Here is a 23,794-nt window from a genome sequence, read left to right as displayed (position 1 = left end):
CGCCGGGCGGGTGCGGGGGCCTTGCCGGGCCGACCTTGCCCCTGCCGCCCTGCAGCGCAGCCCGAGCGTTCGGAGAGTACCTGTCCCAGAGTCACCCTGAAAGCCGCAACGGGGCAGGTAGGCAGCGCGTCGCGCGCTTGGGGTCCAGGACTGGCCCCTCACAGCCCCTGCCCTAGCCTGGCCCAGGCCCCAGAGGAGCTCCGATCCCTCATCACCATGACACCCACCCAGCCCGGGCCGTTGGCATGGCAACAGGCCTCCTGGCACCCCCAGGGCTGGCACCACTGTCTCCGGGGGCCAGCTGGCAGGGGGGAGGGGAGGAGTTGGCACTAGGCACACGGTGTGACTGCAGGGGGCTGTTTGTTCCTGCTCCCCAGGAGCATGCACAGGTAGCAAGGCCTGTCACCCCACCTCAGGCACACACAAGGGCTTCAGACCCAGATAGGCAGACAGGAAGGCTGGGGAACACCTTTCCTGAAGGCATTAGGGACCCAGATCCAGCAGCCCGAGCCCCCACGTCAGGCCCAGTGCCCGCGGTGGGGCTCCTTGCCCACAGTGCGCCAGGAGACTGGGAGCTAAGGCTGACAGGCTGAAGGCTCACCTGGTGCCTCTCCCCAGACCACCTGCTGGCTGATGCCTACTCTGGCCACGACGGGTCCCCCGAGATGCAGCCAGCCCCCCAGAACAAGCGTCGCCTGTCGGTTGTGTCCAATGGCCGCTATGAGGGGAGCCTCTCAGATGAGGCTGTCAGTGGGAAGCCAGCTGCCGAGGCCCCCAAGTCCCGTGTATACACCATCTCCGGGGAGCCTGCCCTTCTGCCTGGGCCTGAGGCTGAGGCCATTGAGTTAGCCGTGGTGAAAGGGCAGCGGCAGCGGGAACGGCACCCTCACCACCACAGCCAGCCTCTCCGCACCAGCCCAGGCAGCAGCCGCGAGGACATCAGCAGGCCCTGCCAAAGTTGGGAAGGCAGCCGCCAGGGCTCCAAAGAATGTCCTGCATGTGCCCAGCTGGCCCCTGGGCCCTCCCCACGGGCCTTTGGGCTGGAACAGCCACCGCTGCCAGAGGCCTCTGGCCGCCGCAAGAAGCTGGAGAGGATGTACAGCGTTGATCGAGTGTCAGGTGAAGGACTTGTCTTGGGGTGGGAGAACCTCTGGGTGGCATGGGGGGCAGACACCAGCAGCACTGTGAGGCTGGGATGGGTGGAGGATGTGTGCAGCACGCAGAGTCAGAGTGAACCCCACAGGCTCCTGGGGCCACCCCAACATGCCCCAGACTGGGGCCTCTCTCACCTCAGCAAAGCTTGGCCAGACCTCATGGTTCGGCTTGGCCCTTGTGGCACTGGGTCCCTGAAGGGAGCACTTCCGGGAGGAGGAGGCCTGGGAGGATCTTCAGGGATGAGCAAGCAAAAAGCATGGTTCCGTTGGAAGATGGGGCTGTCTTCAAAAGTCCTGAGGAGCTGCTTGGGGCCCAGGATTGCCAAGCTCTGCAGAGGGCAGTGTCTAAGCTGCTGTGCCTGTGGATAGGCCTCCCTCGAAGCTTTAGCAGCCCTTTGCCTTGGGGGAGCAAGGTGCTATCCACCATGGGTGCTGGCCTCCACCTCCTCATCCTGGAGGGATCCCAGGAGGTCTAGTCAGGTATCAGAGAAGACCTAAGACTGTGCACAAAGGAAAGGGAATGAGCCCTTTCCCTGGCCACTTCTGGGAGCAGACTGTCTTCACAGGATGCCCCTCAAATTCTGGGAAGCCAAAGGGAGTTACACAGGGGATCAAAGCCTCAAGTTTCTGAGCATGCACAGCTGGTTGGAGCCCATGTGGGGACTCCAGGCACCCTGTTGTCTCGACTCTGCGGCTGTGGCCAGTCCCCTTTCTAATCAGACAGTCAGGCTTCAGGAGGCCGTCCACACCAGCCCTGCTTCCTTCTGTCTCCCAGATGACGTTCCCATTCGCACATGGTTCCCCAAGGAGAACCTGTTCAGCTTCCAGACGGCAACCACAACTATGCAAGCGTGAGTCCCACAAGGGCCTGGTGCTCAGGACATACTGGTGACCCTTTGCTGGACTCTAGGCCCAGCTGGGTTCCATTTGGGAACAGCTACTGGTGCCCTGCTGTGCCGGATCCCCTATCAAGCTGGCTGAGCCCTTGAGACCCTGGGGGGCTCATTCCCACAGCTCACGTCTGGCCTGACCACTCTCTGATCCGTTCCTTGCTTCCCTCCCTCACAGCCCCCCACCTGCCCCAGACTCTGTGGTCTGTCCTCATGTCTCGGGCAGTGGCTCGCCACAGCCGGTATCATCATCACAGGGTGTGTAGGGGTGTGTGTATACCCTTCATGTGCACCCCAAACCACACCTTCTTCTGTCCTGTGTGACACATGGTGGTCACAAGGGTTTCGGAGGGTCTGTCTGTTTCCCCTTCCAAGGAGGTGCCAGAGCAGCCCTTACCATGTCCTCAGACTGCTGCCCTTCTGCAGGACTGGCCCAGCCCAGCTGACTGGGCTCAGTACCTGGAGCATGGGCCCAGCTTCTCAGCTACCGCTGCCCAGCCACATCCTATTGGTAGCTTGAGTGTGTGCGGGACCCTGCTAGTCTGTGACAGGAGGGAGCTTGCTTCAGGGTCCTGGGGGCTGAGGGGAGCTGGGTCTGGGCTCACTGTGTCTTCTCTCTCATGCTGCCCCTTCCTGCTGGGCTTCAGCATCTCGTAAGTACCCATGCAGGTTGTGCCCGAGGGCACAGCTGTTGCCCTGGGGCAACCCTACCACTCCCAAATAGGTGTATGCAGGCCAGGGACCTGGGCCTTGACTGAGTGCTCAGCCCCGTGGGCATGGTGCCCTGTGAGCACTGAGGCCACAGCAGGGTCTGCCGGGAGCCCGGCCTTGGATGCCCCGCTGGGCCCTCTGTTTGTGCCTCTGTCCCCTCGTCTGTGTCCCTTCTGCCTCTGGCCAAGGGCACTGCTGACTTGCCGCGGTTTCCCAGGGTGTTCAGGGGCTACGCGGAGAGGAAGCGCCGGAAACGGGAGAATGATTCCGCGTCTGTAATCCAGAGGTAGGGCCTGCCAGCCACTCGCCACCAGGGTCTGTCTCTGGTCTGCACTGGCCTGGGCCCTCCTGGCCCTGCAGACCTGAGGGGGGAAGGGTGGTGGCGACCACTGGCCTGGCCCTGCTCTGAGGACGTGGCAGGCAGGAGTTGCTGTGTGCCCCGGGCTCCTTTCAGCCCCAGGAGCTGCACCCGGAGGTTCGTGGACAGTTGTGCTGCTGCCAGCTGGCTCCCTACATCTGTCCGGCCCTGGAGGCCAGAGCTCTGAGGCCATGGCAAGGCCTAGCCTCCCCTACTCCCACCAATGTGCCTAGAACGCTTGTCTGTCCATCTTGGACACTGGGCCTTAGCAGGGCACAAGGTTTGGGGAAGCAAGGACCTGCTTCCCAAGTGGAGCGGGTGCCTGTGGTCAGTCCCAAGGCTGACCTGCGGTTGTACAACAGGATCACTCTGGCTGCTGTGTAGAAGGTGGCCATTGGTCCCCTGAGAAGGGTGACTGAGGGACTCGGTGGGGGTGGGCCCAGGGACAGAAGGGCCAGCAGAGGGCGTGCCTGTGTGCGCACCCTGTGAGGACCTAACCTGAGGAGAGGAGGCTTGCTGGAGAGCCTGGGCACGCACCTTTGTTCTGGGTCAAAGGGGAGGCCTGGAAGGGTCCGGGGGAGGAGGCTAGGTGACATTTGCCTATGTGCCTGCGGTGGGCAGAGGGGGTAGAAGTCCAGAAGAGCACAGGGCCACTGGGAGGGGCTGAGAGCGGAGCTCTGGTGAGGTCAGGGCCAGGAGGGCAGGGGCTTGTCTTCAGCACCTCCATCGCCCAATGCTTCCTCCCCCAGGAACTTCCGCAAACACCTGCGCATGGTCGGCAGTCGGCGGGTGAAGGCCCAGAGTAAGACTCGGGGGTGGTGGGCAGCTCTGCGCTTGGCCGAGGGGGTGCTTGGCAGGCAGTTGGCAGCACTGGAGAGACGGAAGTCCCAGGACCCACTCCAGCCCTGGCCCTGCCCCAGCCCCACCTTCCCTACCACCTGGGCCTCACCCCTGCTGGCCCCGGCCCTGCCCAGGTCCTGGCCTCGCCTCCCCAGCCCACCCGGCAGTGTCTTTGGACCAGATCCCCACTCTGCCTCTAGCTCCTGTCTCTGTGCCAAGCTGGCCATTGGTTGTTACCATTGTGGCCAGGCCCTACCCATGTCGGCTTTCAGCCCTGCCCGTTCCCCCAGGCCCCCAGCCCTCGCCCATGACTCCCTGAAGCCCCAGCTGATGGGGCTTTGCTCTCACTGCAGCGTTCGCTGAGCGGCGCGAGCGGAGCTTCAGCCGGTCCTGGAGCGACCCCACCCCCATGAAAGCCGACACTTCCCACGACTCCCGAGACAGTAGGTGTCCCGGCTGCAGTCGACCCACTCCCCAGAGTCCTGAGGCCCCCGGTCTGGCCAGAGTCCCAGCATCACTCAGCTTCTGCGCTTGTGCTCTCAGCCTCAGTGTACCTACCGCCTGTGAGATGGGGGTGCCCACCATGCTGACCTCACAGGCAGGGTAACTGAGGGCTGCCTCGGTGGGGCAGGGCACCTGGGGACTGTGCTCGCTGCCCTCTGGGGCCTGGCACACACCTGGCTGCAGCGGACACTGCACGTGGCTCATCCTTGCAACAGGGTGTTCCCTCTTCCCCACCGGTGCCAGAGGCTCTGCCCCTCACCACGTGGCCCTCCCACTACCCCTAAGACCCTCCAGGACGTGGCTTGCGGGCTCTGTGGGCGGTGGGGCCGCTATGGCGGTGACTCCTCCTGCCTCCCAGGCAGTGACCTGCAGAGCTCACACTGCACGCTGGACGAGGCCTGTGAGGACCTGGACTGGGAAACGGAGAAGGGCCTTGAGGCTGTAGCCTGTAGCACCGAGGGCTTCCTGCCGCCCAAGGTCATGGTGAGGCCTTCTGGGTACTGCTGAGCCTTCCCTGTGTCCCAGGCTGCCCGGTGGGGGGGGGTAAGGGGTATCGGGCTCTGCCCTCCACTGCCTTGGTGTCAAGGACTCTGCCCTCGGCTTCTTTGGGGTTTGGAAGGGCATTGGGCTGCACCCTGAGCTGAGGAGGGTGGCAACCTCCCAGCGCTCCTGCTGTCCCTGGCTATGGGATAAGCCTGGGCACTGAGCAGCTCCCCTGTCTTCCCAGCTCATCTCCTCCAAGGTGCCCAAAGCCGAGTACATCCCTACCATCATCCGCAGGGACGACCCCTCCATCATCCCCATCCTCTATGTGAGTGCCCTGCCCGGTGGTCCCCACACCCTGGGCTCCACCCCTCAACCCAGGGTGCCCAGAGGTTTGGTGGGCTCGCCAGGGGCCCTAACACATGGCTGCCTGTCCCTAGGACCACGAGCACGCAACCTTTGAGGACATCCTGGGTATGTGACCTGCTGGCCTGGTGTCTGCACTGGTGGGGAGGGTGTCTGCACCGGCTAGAGCGGTGCTCATGCCTCTTGTCCACAGAGGAGATAGAGAAGAAGCTGAACGTGTATCACAAGGGGGCCAAGATCTGGAAGATGCTGATTTTCTGTCAGGTGGGGCCCAGCCCTCCCTTCACCCCAGGGAAGCACCAATATGGTGGGGGAAGGCAGCCAGGGTTGTGCCTCATGAGTGTGTGTGTGTGTGGTGTGCACGCATGGTGTGTATGTACGGGTGGTCTACGTGTTTGCATGTGTGGTGTGCATGCATCCATACTATGTGTCCATGGTGTCTGTGGGTGAGGGTGCCTGCATGCCTGTTCATTGAGGGGGCAGCTGCTGGACGTTTCCCTCTGGCCCTCTGGAGCTCTAACCGCAGCCTCTTACAGGGAGGTCCTGGACACCTCTATCTGCTCAAGAACAAGGTGGCCACATTTGCCAAAGTGGAGAAGGAAGAGGACATGATCCAGTGAGAGGGTGGTGTCCTGGGCTGGGGGAGGGCTCAAGGCAATCCTGGGGCCTGGGCTGAGGCCAGCTGGGACCCCTGTCCCCCCAGCTTCTGGAAGCGGTTGAGCCGCCTGATGAGCAAGGTGAACCCAGAGCCGAACATCATCCATATCATGGGCTGCTACATCCTGGGGAACCCCAACGGGGAGAAGGTATGGCCCAGGCCCACGGGAGGCACTTCCCCTCTTGCCCTCCCAGCCCCCCTGGGTCCCCTGGCTGCAGCTCACAGCTTGCCCCTTCTTGCAGCTGTTCCAGAATCTCAGGAACCTCATGACTCCCTACAGGGTTGCCTTCGAGTCACCCCTGGAGCTGTCTGCCCAAGGTGAGTGAGCCCTGCCACCAGCCACAGGTGTTGGGGTCCCGCCCAGCCCTGAGTCCCCCGCTCTCCTGCACAGGGAAGCAGATGATCGAGACCTACTTTGACTTCCGGCTGTACCGCCTGTGGAAGAGCCGCCAGCACTCGAAGCTGCTGGACCTCGATGAGGTCCTGTGAGGGGCCCGGGCCACGCCAGCTACTGCTGGGCCATGGGCACTGCACTCAGGACACATGGCCCTGGTCTTGCCCAGAGCTCTTCAGGGGCCCCAGGAAGTCACTCAGGTTCTCATGGGGTCTGGTCCTCTCTGGACCCATGGCCCAAGGCTGCGGTCCCAGGCCAGCAGACACTCAGCAGCTGGGGCACTGACCTGCCATGCCTCGCCTGGAGGCTGCAGTGTTGAAATCCCCTCTGCGGGGTTCATAGAAATAAGTGCAATTTCTTATGCCCCTGAAACAATCTGAAGGGAAGCAGCATTACTAGTTAACTAGTCCAGCACTATGCTACTAGTTACAGTGTAGACTATCCGGCCCAGTGTGTGTCCAGGTCCTCCTCTCCCCAGCCCCTTAGCCCTGCCGTATTTGATCACCAGCACCAGGGTGGCCCGTCTATCAGCTTCCCCTTCTTCCCTACTCCCCCGCTCACTCTGACCTCAGCCAACGAGGGGTGGCCAGGCAGGGGCAGCGGTGGGGGTGGGGGCCGCTCTCGCTTTTGCTGGCCTTGGTTGGAGGCCTCCTCCCCACACAGAACCACACTGGATGCTGCCAGCCCCAGTGCCCCAGGCCTGAGCCCAAGGAGCTAGTGGGTGGCAGGGTCCTCGGCTCCCCGTCCCCGCCTTGCCCAGGGCCCACTGGTGGGCTCTGTTGTACATAGCTGGGGCTTGGGGGCAGGCCCCCCTTTCGCAGAGCCCAAGGCCGGGGACACCTGGCTGTGTCCCTGGCCAGGGATGGGGCCACGCTCTATACAATGTACGATACCCTTAGAGTGACCATTAAACCCGATCCTCTGCTGCGGCTGTGCGTGCTCTCTGCTTGTGCCCACAAGTGCCCACTGGCCCAGTGACTGCTGTGGCAGCTTCCTGTGTACCCTGGCAGGGCAGGGCCACCTGACTCTCCCAAGGGCATGTGTCAGGGTGGGGCATCACTGTGGGGAGAGGATAGGAGGGCCCGTTGGGGCGGGGGAGTGTGTCCAGGAAAGGGCTGAGTGTGGAGATGGTGCCCTCTTGCCATCTCTGCTCTTCCCTGGGCACTGAGCAAGGCTGCCCACACCCTCAGGCCCCCTGTGCTGGTGTTTAGGAGTGTGGCCACAGCAGAGGCCAAGGGGTATCCCCAGGACTAGCTGGCCATGCCCCAGTGTCCAGGAGTGGTGCCCATCCTGCCAGATAGTGCCCATTCTGTGATAGGGCAGAGCCACTGGTTGGGAAGGGGAGGGGGCCGCCTGTGCAGACCCAAGGCCAGCTGCAGGGGTGGGGTGTGTGCTTCCAGCAGGAGGGGACAGTCTGGTGCCAGTATGGAAGCTCCTGGATGTGTGGGTGAAATGAAATGTTCGTGTGCTTCCACTTACTGAGTTGCCCATGCCCTCTGAAAGTGACTTATGAGACCCTGTGATTCGGCCATCTCTTCTGCGGTCCTATGCCCTGCTCCTGGCCTCGAGGCCACCCTGCAGGCTCAGGCTAGACATGTGAGGCTGTTTTAGCAGGTGCTCCTTCCTTAGTCCTGGGTCACTGAGCGGGCAGGAGTCTAATCTGCAGCTTTCAAGGTTCATCCCCATAGTCAGCAAGGGGCAGTGCTAGAGGAGAAGACCCCAGCTGGGAAGCCATGAGGGACCAGTGCCCGCCGCATGTGGGGGAGGTGGGGACACAGGTGGGGGGGAGTAAGTGGGTGCCCAAGGTGTCCCCCACTTCTTTTTTTTTTTTTTTTGTCTTTTTGAGACAGGATCTCACTATGCAGTTCAGGCTGGCCTTGAGCTCACTTTGTAGCCCAGGTTGGCCTTGAACTTGCAGCAATCCTCCTGCCTCAGCCTGCCTAGTTCTGGGGTTAGAGGCGTGCGCTGCCACACCCAGCTTACCCCCACTTCTAATAAATACCCACCAAAATAGTTGGGGTGGAGACATTTGCAGCACATGCAAGAGCTTAAGAGTTCATCTATTATTACCAACTTTAATATGTGAAGAGTTATAGGCCGATAAGCAAAAGCAGTACCAATAGGGGAAATGAGCCAAGATGTGATGATGTGATGACACAGGCAGGAACTGGGGGCCAGTGGAGGTGTGAGGAAAGGCCGAACCCCATTAGGGTTGAGGAAGGCAGCCAGGTGTACTTTCTGCCCATGGTTGGCCCTGCCAAAGACAGGGACACTGGTGCTGGTGGGGTCTTCTGCAACTTGCACAGCGAAGCTCGCAGTGTCCAGTGTCCTGGGAGGAGGCCACTGCCTGCAGTACTCACACGGCACATCCTGGAGCAGAACCCAAGGGCAAGAGTGGGTTGTTTGTTCCAGTGGCTCTCAGAAGGAGGAAGCCTGGTCCGACAGCCAGAGGCCCGGACACCATCTGTTGGAAGCAATGGTAAACAGTCTCAAGGAAGCTCCTGATCGCCTAGGAGGCCTCAGGAGACAGCGCAGAGGCTGCCTGCCTCCCTGGTCGTCCTGCCCACACTGGCCTCGTACTCCTGGGTGCAGAGGCCTTGAGCTGCACATGCAGGTTTTCTGCACGACTCCAGACTGACACCCTGGGTGCCCCTTGCCTGTCTTTTACCCCAGCAGAGCACCCTCCATAAAAGCATGAAGCTATCATCATAGCTCTAGAGGCAGAGTGGAGTTGAAATGCTGAGAAAAATATTTGAAGAACTAAAGAGGGGAACATCTCAAGTCTAGTGAAAGATGAACCCATGGGTATGGGGAGCTAAGCAGCCTTAAACAGGCCCGACCAAGGAGATCGCGTGACACGTCCTCACCAAATGGCTAGGGACCAAGGACACAGGCTCATGTGGTATGCACAGCTGCAGGTCAGCCAGAGGGACTGCACCTCAGGCAGCGGACATGAGCCTGTGCCTGGAGGCTGCACACAGGGCAGCGTTGCAGGCCGGGTCTCTCTGAACAGCTACCCTGGGCCAGCAGATGCTGCCTTCTCCCGTGTTCACATGGGTGTCCCCTGTCTGTTCCTGGTACAGGGCTGCTCTGTCCCTAAGGCTGTCCCTCCACTTCAGATGCTGGCTGCGGCCCTAGCCTCTGACTAACAGGCATAATCCCGGGGTCCCACATTTCCACTCAGATTTGATTAATTTTTGAAAGCTGCCACAGAACTCAGGCAACACTGCATTTGCCAGTGATAGGGGGATCCAGAGGAGAGATGCAGAGCGGGAGGAGCATGGGCTTCTGGACCCTTCTGGGGCCCCACAAATTCAGCCATCCTGAAGCTTTATGAACCCTGTCCTTGGGGGTTTAATGGGAAAATTCCAGCTTCTAGGGCTTGGGGAGGGGGTCAGGAGCCAGGAACCACAGCTGAACATAATGCCCCAGGACACCCCTGGTTTTTAACTGAGACAGTGCACATCAGAAGGCCACAACTCAAAAGACTGCAGCAGCACTGGAGGCCAGTTCCGGTGCTGGCGAACAGTCACCTCATCACTACAGAAGGAATGCGTCTCTTGGCGAAGCTGTACAGGTTTGCAGGCTGTGCGCAGTCTCACTGGGTGCAGAGGCAGGAGTGGTCTCAGCAGACAGCCTCGTGCTGCCTGGCAGTGGCATTGTGGCAAAGGGACAGTGCCATCTGTGCTCTGGGCTGCTTCTCCTCTTCCTTGGTTCTGATGCTGCTGCTCTGCCCAGTGGGGCAGGGACAGCTGGTGGTTGCTGTACAGGGCCAGCCAGCAGGAGCTTCCCCATGTCCTGCACTGGACATAGGGCAGCAGCCCAGGGGCAACTTCCTTGAGCCCTGCTGTGGCTGGGAGAGGGCACAGCCCCAGGGCCTCCCACCCCACTCAGGAGCCCCTCTTCCTGCTCTCGGCGAGTCCTTCAATCTTTCATGCTTTGAGGCTACCTCAGCTGATGTCCCCGGCAGGCAGCTCCAGTCTGCAATCCCCTGGTTGTGTCTGGGAGGTGTGCACAGGCCCCATGAAGGAAGGCCCCACCAGCACTGGGGGAGGACAGTCCACGTGGGGCTCTGCCATTTCACCAGCCCCACCAGCATGTCCAGTGACGAGTCACACTGCTGAAAGGGTAGGCTTACATGTCTTCTGTTTGGTGTTTTTGGCTGTTTTTGCTTGCTTTTTGCCCTTACAGTGCTAGGGATGAACCCAGGGCCTCAGGCATGCTGGGCGAGTGCTTACCACGGAGCCACCCGGCCCGACTGCCTTCTGCTCCTCAGAACCAGATAGGAAAATAGCCGGGTCAGACGTGATGTCCATCCCAATCCATGCAGGTAGGACACTGCTGCTGAGCAGGAGGTGTGTCCCAGTACACCATGCTCCTGTTGTCACCAAGGAGAACCTCAGAGAAACCTTTGGCTTCACTTGCTCTTAGCTGACTTACAGGTCACTGATTTTGGAGGTCACCCAGCTGGGCCAAACCTCAGCCTCCCACTCACAGTAGCTGTACTGTGGTGGTGATGATGATTGCCTAGGTGACATTTCAAGGACTCGAGGCTGCCCTTGCAAAGACGCTGACTCTTCTCTTGTGCCTGAGGACGTCTGAGCAGGGCACCCAGTTGCACACTGGGTCCATCTCCTTTCTCCTTAACCCTTGGGTCGGTTTCTGCTCAGCTGTGCAGGTGGACATGCTGATCATTAGAAATGTTTTGTCCGGATCTGTGATCCAGGGCCACCTTGACCTGGACTTGTCTGGCCTCTCCTCCCCTTCAAGGATAAGAGCACCCGCCCCTGCTGTGACGGATATACTGACCCCAAGATGAGGGGAAGGGCTGCACCCTGTGCCTGGAAGGCTGTCCCCGGATGCTCCTCCCCTTTGTGAGCCCCTCCCACCTCCTGTATTCCTTTCCTGCATCTAACCCTCAACCCCTTGGAGGAGGGTAGCTGATTTGGAAGCGCAGCTGCTTTTCCATTCTTTGGTCACTGACTGAGGTCTTTCTTTTTTCCCACGTCCATCTCTCCAGCCTTGGCTTTTCTGCAGGATTAGCTGTAGGGCTCAGGAACACTACACGTTTCTGTCCACTTCTTGACTGTGGCCTTACTGGGACCCTACCCCCATTAGAGTCCATTATTTTAGCCCATTTTTTAAAGATGAAAAAACTAACAAAACAACAGTGAAGACAAAATCAAAACAATACAAAAACAACAAAAATGATACATGACCTCAAAATAAAATGGTAGGAATTAACAATGGTTGCTACATTACATACTATTATCTTCAACGAAGTTGCTCAGTTCACCAGACACAAGAATGTAAGATTGATCAAACAATCAAAGACAGTACCAAGTAATAAAAAACAAAATTGGAAATGATGCAGAACTTCACCATACAAGATGGTAGTTCAACAATGGTTCTTATACTGCATATTTTTGTTTTCAGATCAGTCATTCTGATTACTAGATTCAAGCATGCAAAAATTGGTCAAGAAAAAAAATTCAATTGACTGTTCTTTTCAATAAACCACAGACATCAGCAATATACCTATCCCAGCTTTCCTTGTATATACATATAAATTTTGTTTTTCATTTTAAAGAGAAAAGAAAAAAATTTTAAAAACCAAATACATAAACAAAAGAACATAGAGAATAATAAAAATGATACCAAATTTCAAAATAAGGTGACAGGATATTAACAATAGCTGTTGTATTACATAATGTCATCTTCAGAATGGTTGCACAGATAACAAGATGTAGGCATGCAAGATTGATACCCTACTCTTAATGAACATCCAGAAGTTTGCACCCTGCTAGGCCAGCCCCCATGGCTCACCTCTTTCATTTCCTGAGTGTCACCTCACTTCTTCATAGCCATCCTCTTACATCCTCCACCTTCCTGGAAGAGCTGTGATTGTCTCGGCATATCTGCGGGCCCAAGGAGGCCATGACAGCCAATGTGAGAGGCTTCTCAAACTGTCCTTGGATCGTGCAGCAGTCAGGTCAGCCTCACATGGAACAGTCCTGTGGCCATAGCTCTGGCTGTGACCCGGCCAGTGGGACTGAGACTCTTGGGGCTGAAGGAGCTCTGGCTAGAGGAGTCAGTAGCCTGTACAGAGGCTGGTCATAGACGGCTGGGCTCCTTAACCCCAGGTAGCCCTCAGAGAACCACAGAGAGACACCCACAGTAGTTGGCCAGAGCCTTTCTCTAGTGAGAGTCTGGGGAGGGAGGCCCAAGGTGCTCACACAACCTGCCCTGCTGCAGACAGGGGCTGGCGCACCTGCTTGTAGTGTCTGTGGGGGCTGGGACCACACAGTCTGCAGGCCAAGGTCCAGCAAGGAGTGTGTGGCCAACTCCACCAGCTGCTACCCTGCCAACTTCCCATGTATGCCCTCTTCACCCTCCCACCTTGTGTTAAATTTAGGGTGTCTGAAAATGTCCCCTTTGGTCCCTTTATCGACACACAGCATGGCAGCTGCCATCCAGGTGCTGCACCTGCATCTGCGGGTGGGGCCCACATCCCCTTCTAAGTTGTCCAGGCTGCCTGGATGGCTGCTCAAAGGGCTGTGGTCCTTTGTGGACTCAAATACACTCTTTGGTCTGTCTGCTTCAGTCAGTTGCTCTCCTCAGACTCTGGAGCTCGCTGGACCCAGCTTTTGCATCTACCCTGTCAGTCCCATGTTTGCCTTTCACCTACCCTAACTACCTTCTTGGTGACCACAGTGTTACCAGAAAGCCAGGACCTGACACAGCAAGGAACCAGCTCCTCACTTTCTCGGTCTTTGGTTCTTTGTGCCTCTATGAAAGAATTCAGCCAAGATCCACAGGCACCAATAGATGCGTGGGTAGAATTCAGTGTCAGGAGAGACAGTCTCACCTTCGAGGACAAGGCAGGCAGTGCTGCAAAGCCGTCACACCCAGTTGGAGCCTAGAGGCCTTTTGAGGCGCAGAGTTACCCCTGGCACTCAGAAGCCAGGGTGTGATGACAGTTACTAACAGTCCAGCTAGAGATTACTCTGGGATTGCAGAATGTCCTCCTGTCCTGTTAGAGGGGCAGTGTTTCCTCTGTTGCTCTAATCACGTGAGGACTTAGGAAGAAATTTGTGGAAGACGAGCTAAGCTCTTCGTTTAGGCCAGGAGGGTCTCTAACAGCATGGGCTGTGGGCCGTGCGCCCAGCAGCCCTGTGTGCCTCGCTCTGGAACCAGGTGGCCAGGTGTCAGAAGGGTTGGGCACATGTGAGCCCCGAATGCCACTGCGCTCCGTGGGGCTTTCAGCGGAGACCGTGCTGGATGCGTTACATGTTGACATCTTTGTTGCTCCACTCACCTGGCAACACTGTTTTGGACACTCCCCCACGAACTTTGTCCCTGAGACTTGCTAATGTATAACTACCTGCCCAATACAAAGGTCTTTACTGTGTGTAATTTGCTTTCTGCATAATTTCTGCCTCTGGGGGTCTCCAGGATAAGGGCAGAACTCAGACAGGTGGCCAGACCGACACCAGATTGCAAGGCACCTCTCTCTTTTGTGGGCCCACACTCTATCTCTGAGTGTGTACTTTTAATTTGTGCCTAGTATAGCTCTTTATGTCTCTTATTGACATGTCCTGGAAGCTCAGGAGCCCGTAACCTGGAACTTAATTCAATGGGTGTGGGGGTCTGTGTTCATCGTCTTGATGGGGCCCTTCTCAGACCTGTCTGACTGTACTTCACGTTTCTGTGAGCAAGGACCACTCATACACCTGCCTTCACTGAGGCCAAGTCTGAAGATGCAGGAAGAAAAGGTCCTACATGTTCCGGCACAGCCAGCCCCACGTCCTCCCCGCCGGCAAACTCCAGGCTGGTGTCCTCCTCCCCATCCCATTCTGACAGTGCCTGCTGGGCCCAGTCCCTACTGCTGCACCCCAGAGCCAGCCATGGGGCCCTGTTGGTCTCGCCTCTGCTCTGACCCACCAGTATAAACCCTGTACCCCTCAGGCTTGGTTGCCTGGCTATAGCGGCACAGAATTCAGGAAGACACCTGCGTTTTCTGGTTTAGAACAGAGGACACAGATGAAGGTGGCTAGGGCACTTTAGGGTGTGGGGGTGAGGAGCCTTCCCCTTTCTGGAGCTTCCTCAGGGACTCCATGTGTCTATTCCCCAGATGCTGTCTGAGTCCTGCGATCCTGGACTCTGCATAGAGTCACGGCTCAGGACTGACTGAACCAGGGATGGTGCTGGAGGGTGGGTCCCACAGAGGCCCCCTGGCTGGAGAGACAAGAAGCGGAACCCACAGGTTCCTTTTGGCCCCACCCCCACCCCAGGACAACCAGCCCCTTCTCTGTCTCTTTTTTTTGGGGGGTGGGTTGGTTTTTTTCCGGGAACCAGGAATCGAACTCACGACCTTGTGCTTGCCAGGCAGGCGCTGTGCCGCTGAGCTAAATCCCCAGCCTCTCTCTTGTTTTTTTTTTAACACAGGGTCTTGCTGTGTAGTTCAGGGTGGCCTTGAGTTCACTATGTAGCCTGGGCTGACCCTTCTGCCTCAGCCTTCTGAGTACTGGAATTATAGCCTTGTGATACAAGCCCCTTCTCTGAGATGTGCATTTGTACTCGAGACACCAGACAGCACATCAACATACACCTGTGGCATTTTAAACAGTGAAACCCACAGGACAGAGTACAAGGAAGCTCCCCAAAGCAGAAATGGGGAACCTTGACTACTCCACCCGCAGGAGAGGTTGAAGGTTTGCTGACTTCTACCAAAGAAAAAGAGGTTTACCTGAGTCTTTTTGGGCAAAGATGAAAAGGTTCACGTTCAGCAAGAATGGGGTGCATGCTGGGTGTGGTGGCACACGCCTGTATTCCCAGCACTTGAGAGGCTGAGGCAGGAGGATCGTTGCGGGTTTGAGACCAGCCTGGACTACAAAGTGAGCTCAAGTTCAGCCTGAACTGCATAGCGAGACCCTGTCTCAAAAACAAAACAAAACAAACAAAAAGAATGAGGTGCAGACCTAAGAGGGACCCTATGGTCTGGGGTAGAGGTTTTGTGTGGACTTGGGGGGGTCCTCAAGATGGGACTGTCAGCTGTGTGTCCCTAGTGTGTATCTCTCTGTCCATCGAGGAAGCTGTTAGCACGCAAACCACTTACCTCTGTGCAAAGCTGAGGTCTGCAGCTCCCTTTCTGCAGGAGGAAGTGTTGCTTATAGGGGGCCTGAGCCAGGCCTGCTGTGTTGTTAAGATGCTGAGGCCAATTTTTTGGAGTGAGTTTCCTGGAAAAGAAAAGGGCCACAGTAGCGTTTGTGTCCTGAAGCTGGAGCTTTTCTTAAAAGCATAATTTTAAAATTCTGATTTCCCCTGTCTCCTTCTGTACATTTATTTCTTTCATCCTACTCACTTCCCCTGGGGCTCTGGTCCTGTATTCCTAGGGTTGCAGAGGAGCCAGAGGTCTGGCTTACAGCTGCTTTAGGCTGAGAGCCGGTACTGGCCTGCCAGACAGGGGCTGAGAATCCCATCCAGACTGATCCAAAGGAAACACAGGGACACCTGGTTCTGTTGTTTGAAGAGTATTATCCTTTGATGATCAGTTGTTTTGGAAAATCGGGACACCAGCAGGTCCTTGAAGCTTAAGGCAGAGCCTGACGTTGCACTAATTTCTGAGCATCAGTCCCGCAGGAGACACATGGGCAGAGTTGTCAGGACACAGTGTTTGCTCTAATAATAGCGCAGGTGAGCCTCAGCTCCGCCGGGAGCGGAGAATTCTGGAACATATAAATGTCACAGCATGTTAAATGGACAGGGGCCAAAAATTAAAAGTAGAATAAGTGAATAGTTGTCCTCAAAATGATAGAAGATAAAATGAGGCCATATTTGGCATAAGTTTTTATCTTTAATGTTCACCTCTGTCCCGGGTTGTTTATCCAAGTGCAGCAGACTGAGTTTAAGAGCACACAGACCCCTCCCTATGTGTCAATAGGAAATATAATCTTTTAAAATTTTAATTATATGGCCAAGTGATAAACTAAAGATATCAGTGTTTTTAATATAAACTCTTATTACAAGGCTCAGAAGCTGGGATCCAGCCTTTCCTTTGTAGACCTGAAGATCTTGGTAGTGACTTCAAGACAATGCAAACACACAGATCCTGAAGTAGATAACAGAAAGTGAGTTTATATCCCCAAAGAAACCGTATAGAGGCTACAATTTACACTGGTATTTTTCTCCTAGGATGACCTATACAGGAAGTTAACTCTTCAGCCTAGGGACACTTGAATGTACCTCAAAATGTCACAGTGGTGATACCCTGAGGCAGGCAGAAGGATGCGTGGGAGGGGCTGGAGCTGCCTGTGTTCCCAGTGTGGTTGCAGACTTAGCAGTAACAGTGGATGACATGGTTGGAGCCCCTGTCTTTTGAGTTAGACTCTTTTGTTGGATGTTTAAGACCAAGTCAGAATAAGCTCAGGAGAGGGGGTGACTCACTGGAGCTGCAAGGCCCATTTAGTTCCTGGTCATGACATGGAGAGCACTGTGCATCAAGGGACAGATCGATAAAGTGGAGTCCATCAAGCACTTGACCTGCTCTGTCAGTGCATTGTGGAAATGATGAAAAGACAAGCTACAACTGGGAGAAAATATTTTAAAGTTGCATATCCAACAAGGGACTGATGTCCAAACTATGTAAGAAATCCTTGAAACCTAATATTGAACAATCTGATTAAAACACAGGCAAAAGAAGACAGGTCAGCAAAGGGCTGAGATAAACATATGCAAAAGTGTGGGCCAGGTAGGCACGGTAGTTTCATCCTCACACTTGGGGAGGCGGAGGTAGGAGGATCACAAGTTTGAGCCCAGCCTGGGCAACTTAACAACATAGTGAGGCTCTATCTCAAAATAAAACAAAACTTGAAATATAAAAGAAATAATTTTTTAAAAATCTGAGGATTTAGCTCTATGTGAAGGCTCTGGGTTCAGTCCCCCCCCGTCCCCAGTACAGGGAGGGCTGGGGTGAGGCACATTATGGTTGTTGGGTTTTTTTGTCTTTTTTTTTTTTTTTTTTTTTTTTTCCCAGTACCGGGTATCAAACTCACGACCTTGCACTTGCCATGCAGGCTCTGTGCCACTGAACTAAATTCCCAGCCCCTTTTTTTGTCTTTTTGAGACAGGGTCTCACTATGCAGCTCAGGCTGGCCTTGAACTCACTTTGTAGCCCAGTCTGGTCTCGAACTTGCAGCAATCCTCCTGCCTCAGCCTTCTGAGTGCTGGGATTACAGGCGTGCACCACCACACCTGGCAAGGCACATCATGTTGACAGAGATTCCACATCACCGATCCTTTGGGAAACGCAGTTTAAATGCACAGTGAGGCCACGTGGTCCAGTGGGTGAAAGCACAAACTGTCATAGCATGTCAGCCAGGGTGCAGTGGAACTGGCCCTGCTGGGAGAAAACGGTTGCCCAGGTTTGCACCGGGCTGCAGCCCTCGGCTCTGGCAGCTCTCCCATGTACACCCACAGGTGAGGCCAGCTGCCCTGCGTGGCTGTAGGTAAGCGCTTGGTCACACCGCCACCTGTCCACAGGCACAGGCCCAGAGGAGGGGACCTCAGGGGCCTCACACGCCAGGCAAGGGGCTAGGGCCTAAGTACACATGGCCAGCAGGGGGCGCCAGAGTCCCTGGCAGTGGCACATACAGACTGCTTGGGTAGAAAGAAAACTGCGCCTTAGGATGGAAAAACAACCAAGCCAAGGCGAAGGGGAGTGCCCTCCCTGCGCCCTCTCCCCACAGCAGTGGCCAGCCCTGTTTGCCTCTTGCCTCCGGGTCAGCATCACCTGACTCTGCCCTGGACAGGCCTCACAGGGTAGAGGGCAAAGTCTAACCACATGGCTCTGGGCTCCCCCACACCCGCCTGACCACATCCCCAGGGCAGCTGCGAGGTCAAGGTGAGGACCCTGACTTCCTTCCTCCCCTCCCAGGCAGGCAGGGGCCAAGGGTCAGGATGGTGGGTGATACAGGCAAAGCAGACTCTGGTGGCAGCCCCCAACCTGTCACCAGAGCAATGGGGTAGGGCCAACGTGCCTGCCACCTCCGCCCCAGGTCCTGGTAGGTGGAGACTGAGGAGAGCACAGCAGGTGCCCAGGACAGGTGCACCTGAGCACAGCGGCCCCAGTCCTGTGCGGTTAGTTGCCAGGTGAGTGTATCCAGAGGGTGGCCTGGTTTGGAATGCTCCTGGTCTGAGGGCTATCTTGGTTGGGGACCGTCCTGCTCTGAGGACCGTCCTGCTCTGAGGACCGTCCTGCTCTGAGGACTGTCCTGCTCTGAGGACCGTCCTGCTCTGGGGACTGTCCTGCTCTGGGGACATTCCTACTCAGGGCACCGTCTTGTCCAAATTTGGGGATCTGTTCTGTGCTCCTCCCCTACCTTCCTGGGACTGAGACTGAGGGATCTGCTTCCTTCCCAGAAGGGGTCCCTGTGTCCCTGTGCGCCTGTGCCCTATTCTCCCGAGGGAGCATGGGTGCTGGCGAGGGTATAGACTGGGTGCTGGGCAGGTCACCTGTCCTCCCTGCCTCTGCCTTCTCTCCTTAGAGTGGGCTCGGTCACCATGTGCCCAGAGGGGATGCAGCCAGGCCCTGCCTGCCGTCAGTTTGGTGACACACATGGGGAGGGTGTGCATTCTTGGAGGACAAGCGACACGCTAAGTCTTAGGATGCTGTGTGCTGGGGCATTTCCAGCTGGACTGTCCTGAGCTGCAGTGTCCAGGGTGCAGCAGGCTCCAGGTGTGGGCCGGCTAGCAGCCCCTCCAGCACCCAGCAGGCCAGGGTGGTAGGGCTAAGCCCTGAGCTGGGCAGGAAGAGTGGGTGAGCAGGCCCAGGAACAACATGCAGTCATCCCAGTCACCTGTTCCAGGCCCTCTGGGGCCAATGAGAAAGTCTCAGATCCAGGGTGGAGACTTTCAGGCTGGGTTTTCAAAAAGAAACAGGTCTTTGTTAAGAGGCAGCTGCGCAAGGTACACGCACACCCTCACCTGCCAGGCCTGGCTCAGGCTCCCGAGAAACCTGCTGAGGTGAGGCTGGCCAGAGTTCAGTCCGAGGCAGAGGAGGAAGACGGGGAAAGGGGAGCAGGGCTGCCCTGTAGCACGGGGGGGGGGGGCTGTCCCTTCTATGGTCCCACAGGGGCCAACTTGCCCAACAGTATTATTGGAAAGGGCTATCCGGACCCTGTGGGCCATCGAAGACCCACAGCAAGGCCGAGGGCAACTGGGTGGGTGGGGTAGGAATCTCGGTGTCCACTGCTGCCCCCATTTGTCCCACAGGTGCCTGCGCCCATGCCTGCCATGGGGTCAACCTGGAAGGAGCAGATCTTCATGGTCCTGCTGGGGGTAGCCACGGCCTCCGGCCTCACTGTGCTGGTCCTTATCCTGATAGAGGCAACCACTGTCCTGCTGCCTGCAGAGACCAAGGTGCACCCTGGATAAGCGGGGGTGGGGTGGGGCAACTGGCCACCAGATACCAGCTGACCCAGTGTCCCCACAGTTCGGGGTTGTGTTCGACGCTGGCTCCTCCCACACGTCCCTTTTTGTGTACCAGTGGCCAGCAGACAAGGAGAAGGACACGGGTGTGGTCAGCCAGGCCCTAGCATGCCAGGCAGAAGGTCAGTGGGCAGTTCCTGGGCGGCACTGTCAGGGAAGGGCCTACTGGGGGGCATCAGACAGATGCTGCACTGGGGTTCCAAGAGGACAAGTGATGTCCCACAGCTGCAGTGCAGGCTGGGCTGGACCCTGTGGGACCCTCCCCCGACATCCCGGCTGACTGCACATCTCCCTAACCCTTGCTGCCCACCCGGAACTGTAGGGTGCTGATGGTCAAGACCACAGCTCCTCTGAGAGCAGGGGACAGGGCTGGAGGTCACACTGCCCCAAGGCCACTGCACAGGTGTAGGGCCGACCAGGGAGTCCACATGATCTGGAGGTCTTCAGTGACACAAAGTTACAGCCGTGGCTTGCAAGCCTCAGGGTGTGTTCACACAGGAGCCACCATTCCAATCCCCAGCTCTGGCCTGGACCCTATTCTGGGCGCTGTTTCAGGGCCTGGGATCTCCTCCTATGCCTCGGACCCCGCACGGGCGGGCGAGAGTCTGAGGGGCTGCCTGGAGGAGGCGCTGGCACTGGTACCAGAAGCCCGGCAGCGGGAGACGCCCATGTTCCTGGGGGCCACGGCTGGCATGAGGCTGCTCAGGTGAGGTCAGTGTTGGGGCTGCGACATGCAGAGGGGGGCGGTGGGGCCGAGCCAGCTTCCTGCCAGCTCGGCCCCCATCCCCTGCCCAGACAGAAGAACAGCTCCCAGGCAAGGGACATCCTCGAGGCTGTCTCCCAGGTCCTGGGCCAGTCTCCCCTGGATTTCTGGGGTGCTGAGGTGCTGGCTGGACAGGACGAAGGTGCCTTCGGCTGGATCACTGTCAATTACCTGCTGGGAAGGCTGATCCAGGTGTGTGGTGGCCCCAGGGTGCCGGCTGGCAGACAGGGTAGGGCGGGGCAGTGGCCAGAGCTGAGCACCTGTCTGTGCACAGTACTCCTCTGGACAGTGGACTCAGCCTGCCCAGGGGACACTGGTGGGCGCCCTGGACATGGGGGGCGCCTCCACCCAGATCTGCTTTGTGCCCCGCGGCCCCATCCTGGACCAGAGCAGCCAGGCCACCTTCCACCTCTACGGCGCCAACTACAGTGTCTACACACACAGCCACCTCTGCTTTGGGCGTGACCAAGTGCTGCTCAGGCTCCTGGCCCTGCTGCTGCAGGTCAGCGGTGTGGGGAGGCCAGAGTGGGGGCCCAGGGAGGCCCCGGCTGGAGCTCAGCCCTCGGCCCTCCCTGCAGAGCAGCCCAGCCACCCTGGTGCGACACCCCTGCTACCACAGTGGCTACCAGACCACCCTGCCCCTGGCCACCCTGTCCGAGTCGCCCTGCGTCCACACCGCGGCGCCCCTGGACCCCACACAGAACCTCACCGTTGAGGGCACGGGCAACCCTGGGGCCTGTGTGGCGGCCATCCATGGGCTCTTCAACTTCAGCTGCCAGGACCAGGGAGACTGCGCCTTCAATGGGGTCTACCAGCCCCCTGTGCAGGGGCAATTCTACGTGAGCACCTGGTACCCACACCCTCCAGGCCAGGCACTGGCTGACCCCAGGAGCCCACCGGAGCCCCAGGTGGCACCAGGCCCACGAGGCCCTGACCTCCTGCAGGCGCGCACAACCTCTCCCTTCCCCCTAGGCCTTCTCCAACTTCTACTACACCTTCCACTTCCTCAACCTCACCTCCAGGCAGCCACTGGGCACTGTGAATGCCTCGGTCTGGGACTTCTGCCAGCGGCCCTGGCGGCTAGTGGGTGACTTGTTCCCTGCCCCAGCCCTCCCTGTCTTGTGGGTATCTCAGGACCTGGATTTGGTGGTGGAGCCCATGCTAGCCAGCAGCAGCAGGGTGGGGGTACCGTGGGCAGGGAAGGGTGCAGCCCCTTGTTGTCGTCCAGGTGAGGGGCCCAGTGTCATCGCCCCCAGGGGACTAACCTCTGGTAGTCATGGTGGCTGCCCCGGGCCTCTCCTACTCTGTATGGTCCCTGTGGGGAGGGAGGGCACCCCTGTTATCTAGAGGCTCCACTGGCCAGGGCACTGGCCAGGGCGCATCGGGGTCCTGGGCCCTCACTGGCTCCTGGGCACAATGACCCCAGGTAGAGGCCAGTTACCCTGGCCAGGAGCGCTGGCTGCCGGACTACTGTGTCTCGGGGCTGTACATCCTCACACTGCTGCGGGACGGCTACGGCTTCCGAGAGGAGACCTGGCCCAGCATAGAGTTCCAGAAACAGGTGACACCCCCCGCCAGGCATGAGTCTCTGGGCAGAGCCTGGAGCAGCTGCCCAGAACCCTGAGCCACTGTATCCCACAGGCCAGTGGCACTGACATTGGCTGGACACTGGGCTACATGCTGAACCTGACTGGCATGATCCCGGCCGAGGCGCCAGCTGAGTGGCGGGCACAGAACTACAAGGTCTGGGTGGCTGGAGTGGCACTCGTAGTGCTGACCCTGGTGGCCATTCTCGGGGCTGCCGCGGTCCATCTCCTCTGGCCCCAGAACTAGGCCAGGCCTTGCCAAAGCAGACCGTGATGGCTGCAACTGGAACCCGTGAACATCTGAGTCACCTACACCTCGGGGTCCAGGTCAGCGAGCAGTGCTTGAAGGAGAAGCCTGCACACTGTGTATCCCTCGCTGTGGCCTCCCTGCCCCTCCCCCAGGCCCTGGCTACGGGCAGCAAGACCTTCCTGCACCAACCAGCCAGCCCTGCAGCACCCCAAGGTGGCCACTGGGACCCCCCCTTCCCTACGGTGATCAGAGGACCTGCGGAAGCGGCATATGGGGCCAGCGCACCCCGTGCCCTCCCAAGGGTCTGCTGGGCCCCATCCTTGCCAAGGCCACAACAAGGGACACATAGTGGTGCTGTTTTTATTAAAGCTTCTGCAACGAGAGCTGCTCAGAGCCTGTCTTCCTGCTCGGGCCCTGGGCCCGGCTTAGGTACCGCTCCACTGGGTGGCGCCACGAAGCTCTTGGGGAAGATGCCAATGTAGCCGTGCCGGTGCCCCTCCAGCCAGGCTTCATCCACTGGGGAGGACACCAGTCAGCATCTGTGCCCACAGGCTGGGCCCCCGCCACACCCCACCTGGACAACTGTGGGTACCTTCAGCCAGGACGTCCACCATGTCCCCCCGGCGGAGGTCCAGGTCCTCGGGGCCCTGGGCCAAGTAGTCATGCTGGGCCAACACCTGGTACAGCACTGGCCGGCCCCCGGCCCCCTGCGGCAGGAGGAGGCTGAGGGATGGGGGGCAGGGCCACCCCTGTGTCCGCAAGCCCTCGCCCTTGCCCGCGCCCACTTCTCAGTTCAGCTCCCTACTCGACTCCCTGCGCAACTCACCCGGCACTGGAGCCGCAGCCCGTGGGGGGCAGATGCTGCATCCCTCCACGCCTTCTGCAGTGCGTCCTCCCCGGGGATGGGGACCCAGAGCTTGCTGTCCTCTGGGGCCCAGTAACTTCCAAGAAAGCGCTTAGGTTGGACAGGGAGGGTCACCCTGCCCACCCACCCCCAGTGCACTCTGCACTCACCTCAGCTGTGCCTGCTGGGCCTGGGCAGGGAGGGCCTCAGCCAGTAGAGCCCGCAGGCCAGCCAGCCCGGCTCCTCGGGGGGCCTGCAGCTCCACAGTGAGGGTGCACTGCACAGTGACCGCCACGGAGCCCTTGGAGTCCTGTGCAGCTGCTCCCTGGGGCAAGGGGCAGGCAGCTCTGAAGCCCCTGGCTGGGTGGGTTTGGGGTTATGGGCAAGGGAAGATCGCAGGGTGGTAGACCTAGGGCTTAGTGCATCTCTTACCCTGGTGCTCACAGGGTTGGGCCCGTGCAGCCCTGAGGGAGACATAGGGCTTAGGTGGGTGGCGGGTGGTGGG

At 58.3% G+C, this 23,794-nt stretch overlaps 3 protein-coding genes and 1 long non-coding RNA gene across 10 annotated transcripts in view; 2 read left to right on the top strand and 2 right to left on the bottom strand.

Moving 5' to 3' along the window:
* Nsmf (NMDA receptor synaptonuclear signaling and neuronal migration factor) overlaps positions 1-7,287 on the top strand; it is a gene marked incomplete in the record, with an annotated part of 8,097 nt that extends 810 nt beyond the window's left edge. The window contains 15 exon segments of the mRNA XM_013506661.1: positions 56-117; positions 619-1,119; positions 1,930-2,005; positions 2,692-2,697; positions 2,973-3,041; positions 3,863-3,915; positions 4,307-4,396; positions 4,816-4,940; positions 5,185-5,268; positions 5,381-5,414; positions 5,500-5,570; positions 5,843-5,922; positions 6,010-6,112; positions 6,207-6,282; positions 6,356-7,287. Of these exon segments, the coding sequence (XP_013362115.1) occupies positions 56-117; positions 619-1,119; positions 1,930-2,005; positions 2,692-2,697; positions 2,973-3,041; positions 3,863-3,915; positions 4,307-4,396; positions 4,816-4,940; positions 5,185-5,268; positions 5,381-5,414; positions 5,500-5,570; positions 5,843-5,922; positions 6,010-6,112; positions 6,207-6,282; positions 6,356-6,453 (1,528 nt within the window).
* A 1,130-nt stretch (positions 7,288-8,417) lies between these two features.
* LOC102013746 lies at positions 8,418-19,736 on the bottom strand. Of its 3 annotated transcripts, none has more exons than XR_001231758.1 (6): positions 19,663-19,736; positions 17,525-17,655; positions 15,723-16,086; positions 15,477-15,597; positions 12,185-12,276; positions 8,418-8,822 (listed from the first exon to the last, which is right to left on the bottom strand). It is a non-coding gene; the product is annotated as an uncharacterized LOC102013746 (long non-coding RNA). The 3 variants fall into 3 exon arrangements; XR_264483.2 differs by having other exon boundaries at positions 15,872-16,086; XR_264484.2 differs by lacking the exons at positions 17,525-17,655; positions 19,663-19,736 and adding an exon at positions 19,343-19,624 and having other exon boundaries at positions 15,872-16,086.
* Positions 18,000-22,828, top strand: Entpd8 (ectonucleoside triphosphate diphosphohydrolase 8). 2 transcript variants are annotated; one of them, XM_005408613.2, is made up of 11 exons: positions 18,000-18,260; positions 18,415-18,508; positions 19,631-19,777; positions 19,851-19,968; positions 20,402-20,552; positions 20,642-20,801; positions 20,884-21,111; positions 21,188-21,448; positions 21,582-21,692; positions 22,036-22,170; positions 22,251-22,828. In XM_005408613.2, the coding sequence occupies exons 3-11, from the start codon at positions 19,643-19,645 to the stop codon at positions 22,440-22,442; spliced, it is 1,491 nt and encodes a 496-aa protein (XP_005408670.1). In that variant the 5' UTR covers positions 18,000-18,260; positions 18,415-18,508; positions 19,631-19,642; the 3' UTR covers positions 22,443-22,828. The 2 variants fall into 2 exon arrangements, with proteins under 2 accessions (XP_005408670.1, XP_013362176.1); XM_013506722.1 differs by lacking the exons at positions 18,000-18,260; positions 18,415-18,508; positions 19,631-19,777 and having other exon boundaries at positions 19,871-19,968; positions 20,402-20,557.
* The window catches only part of Noxa1 (NADPH oxidase activator 1), a 7,359-nt gene continuing 6,356 nt past the window's right edge, over positions 22,792-23,794 (bottom strand). For 3 of the 4 annotated variants that reach the window (XM_013506723.1, XM_013506724.1, XM_013506725.1), the window contains 4 exons: positions 23,460-23,649; positions 23,272-23,386; positions 23,038-23,152; positions 22,792-22,961 (listed from right to left, as the gene is read on the bottom strand). In XM_013506723.1, coding sequence (XP_013362177.1) covers positions 22,834-22,961; positions 23,038-23,152; positions 23,272-23,386; positions 23,460-23,649 — 548 coding nt within the window. In that variant the 3' untranslated portion in view covers positions 22,792-22,833. Of the gene's footprint in view, positions 22,962-23,037; positions 23,153-23,271; positions 23,387-23,459; positions 23,650-23,721; positions 23,754-23,794 lie in introns of all 4 variants that reach the window. The other variant, XM_005408617.2, reaches the window with a different exon arrangement.

The sequence above is a fragment of the Chinchilla lanigera genome, unplaced genomic scaffold (genome assembly GCF_000276665.1).
Source record: "Chinchilla lanigera isolate Chin_1 unplaced genomic scaffold, ChiLan1.0 scaffold00112, whole genome shotgun sequence".
NCBI classification, from domain to species: Eukaryota; Metazoa; Chordata; class Mammalia; order Rodentia; family Chinchillidae; genus Chinchilla; species Chinchilla lanigera.
The sequence above is the reverse complement of the archived record's forward strand: the minus strand, read 5'-3'. Positions and strand labels throughout refer to the sequence as shown.

Bases quoted from the DNA above. Each gene is read 5' to 3' on its own strand.
- Entpd8 (XM_005408613.2), top strand. From the start codon at position 19,643: ATGCCTGCCATGGGGTCAACCTGGAAGGAGCAGATCTTCATGGTCCTG. The intron at 19,969-20,401 runs GTCAGTGGGCAG...GCGCTGTTTCAG, and splicing joins CCTAGCATGCCAGGCAGAAG to GGCCTGGGATCTCCTCCTAT. The intron at 20,802-20,883 runs GTGTGTGGTGGC...GTCTGTGCACAG, and splicing joins TGCTGGGAAGGCTGATCCAG to TACTCCTCTGGACAGTGGAC.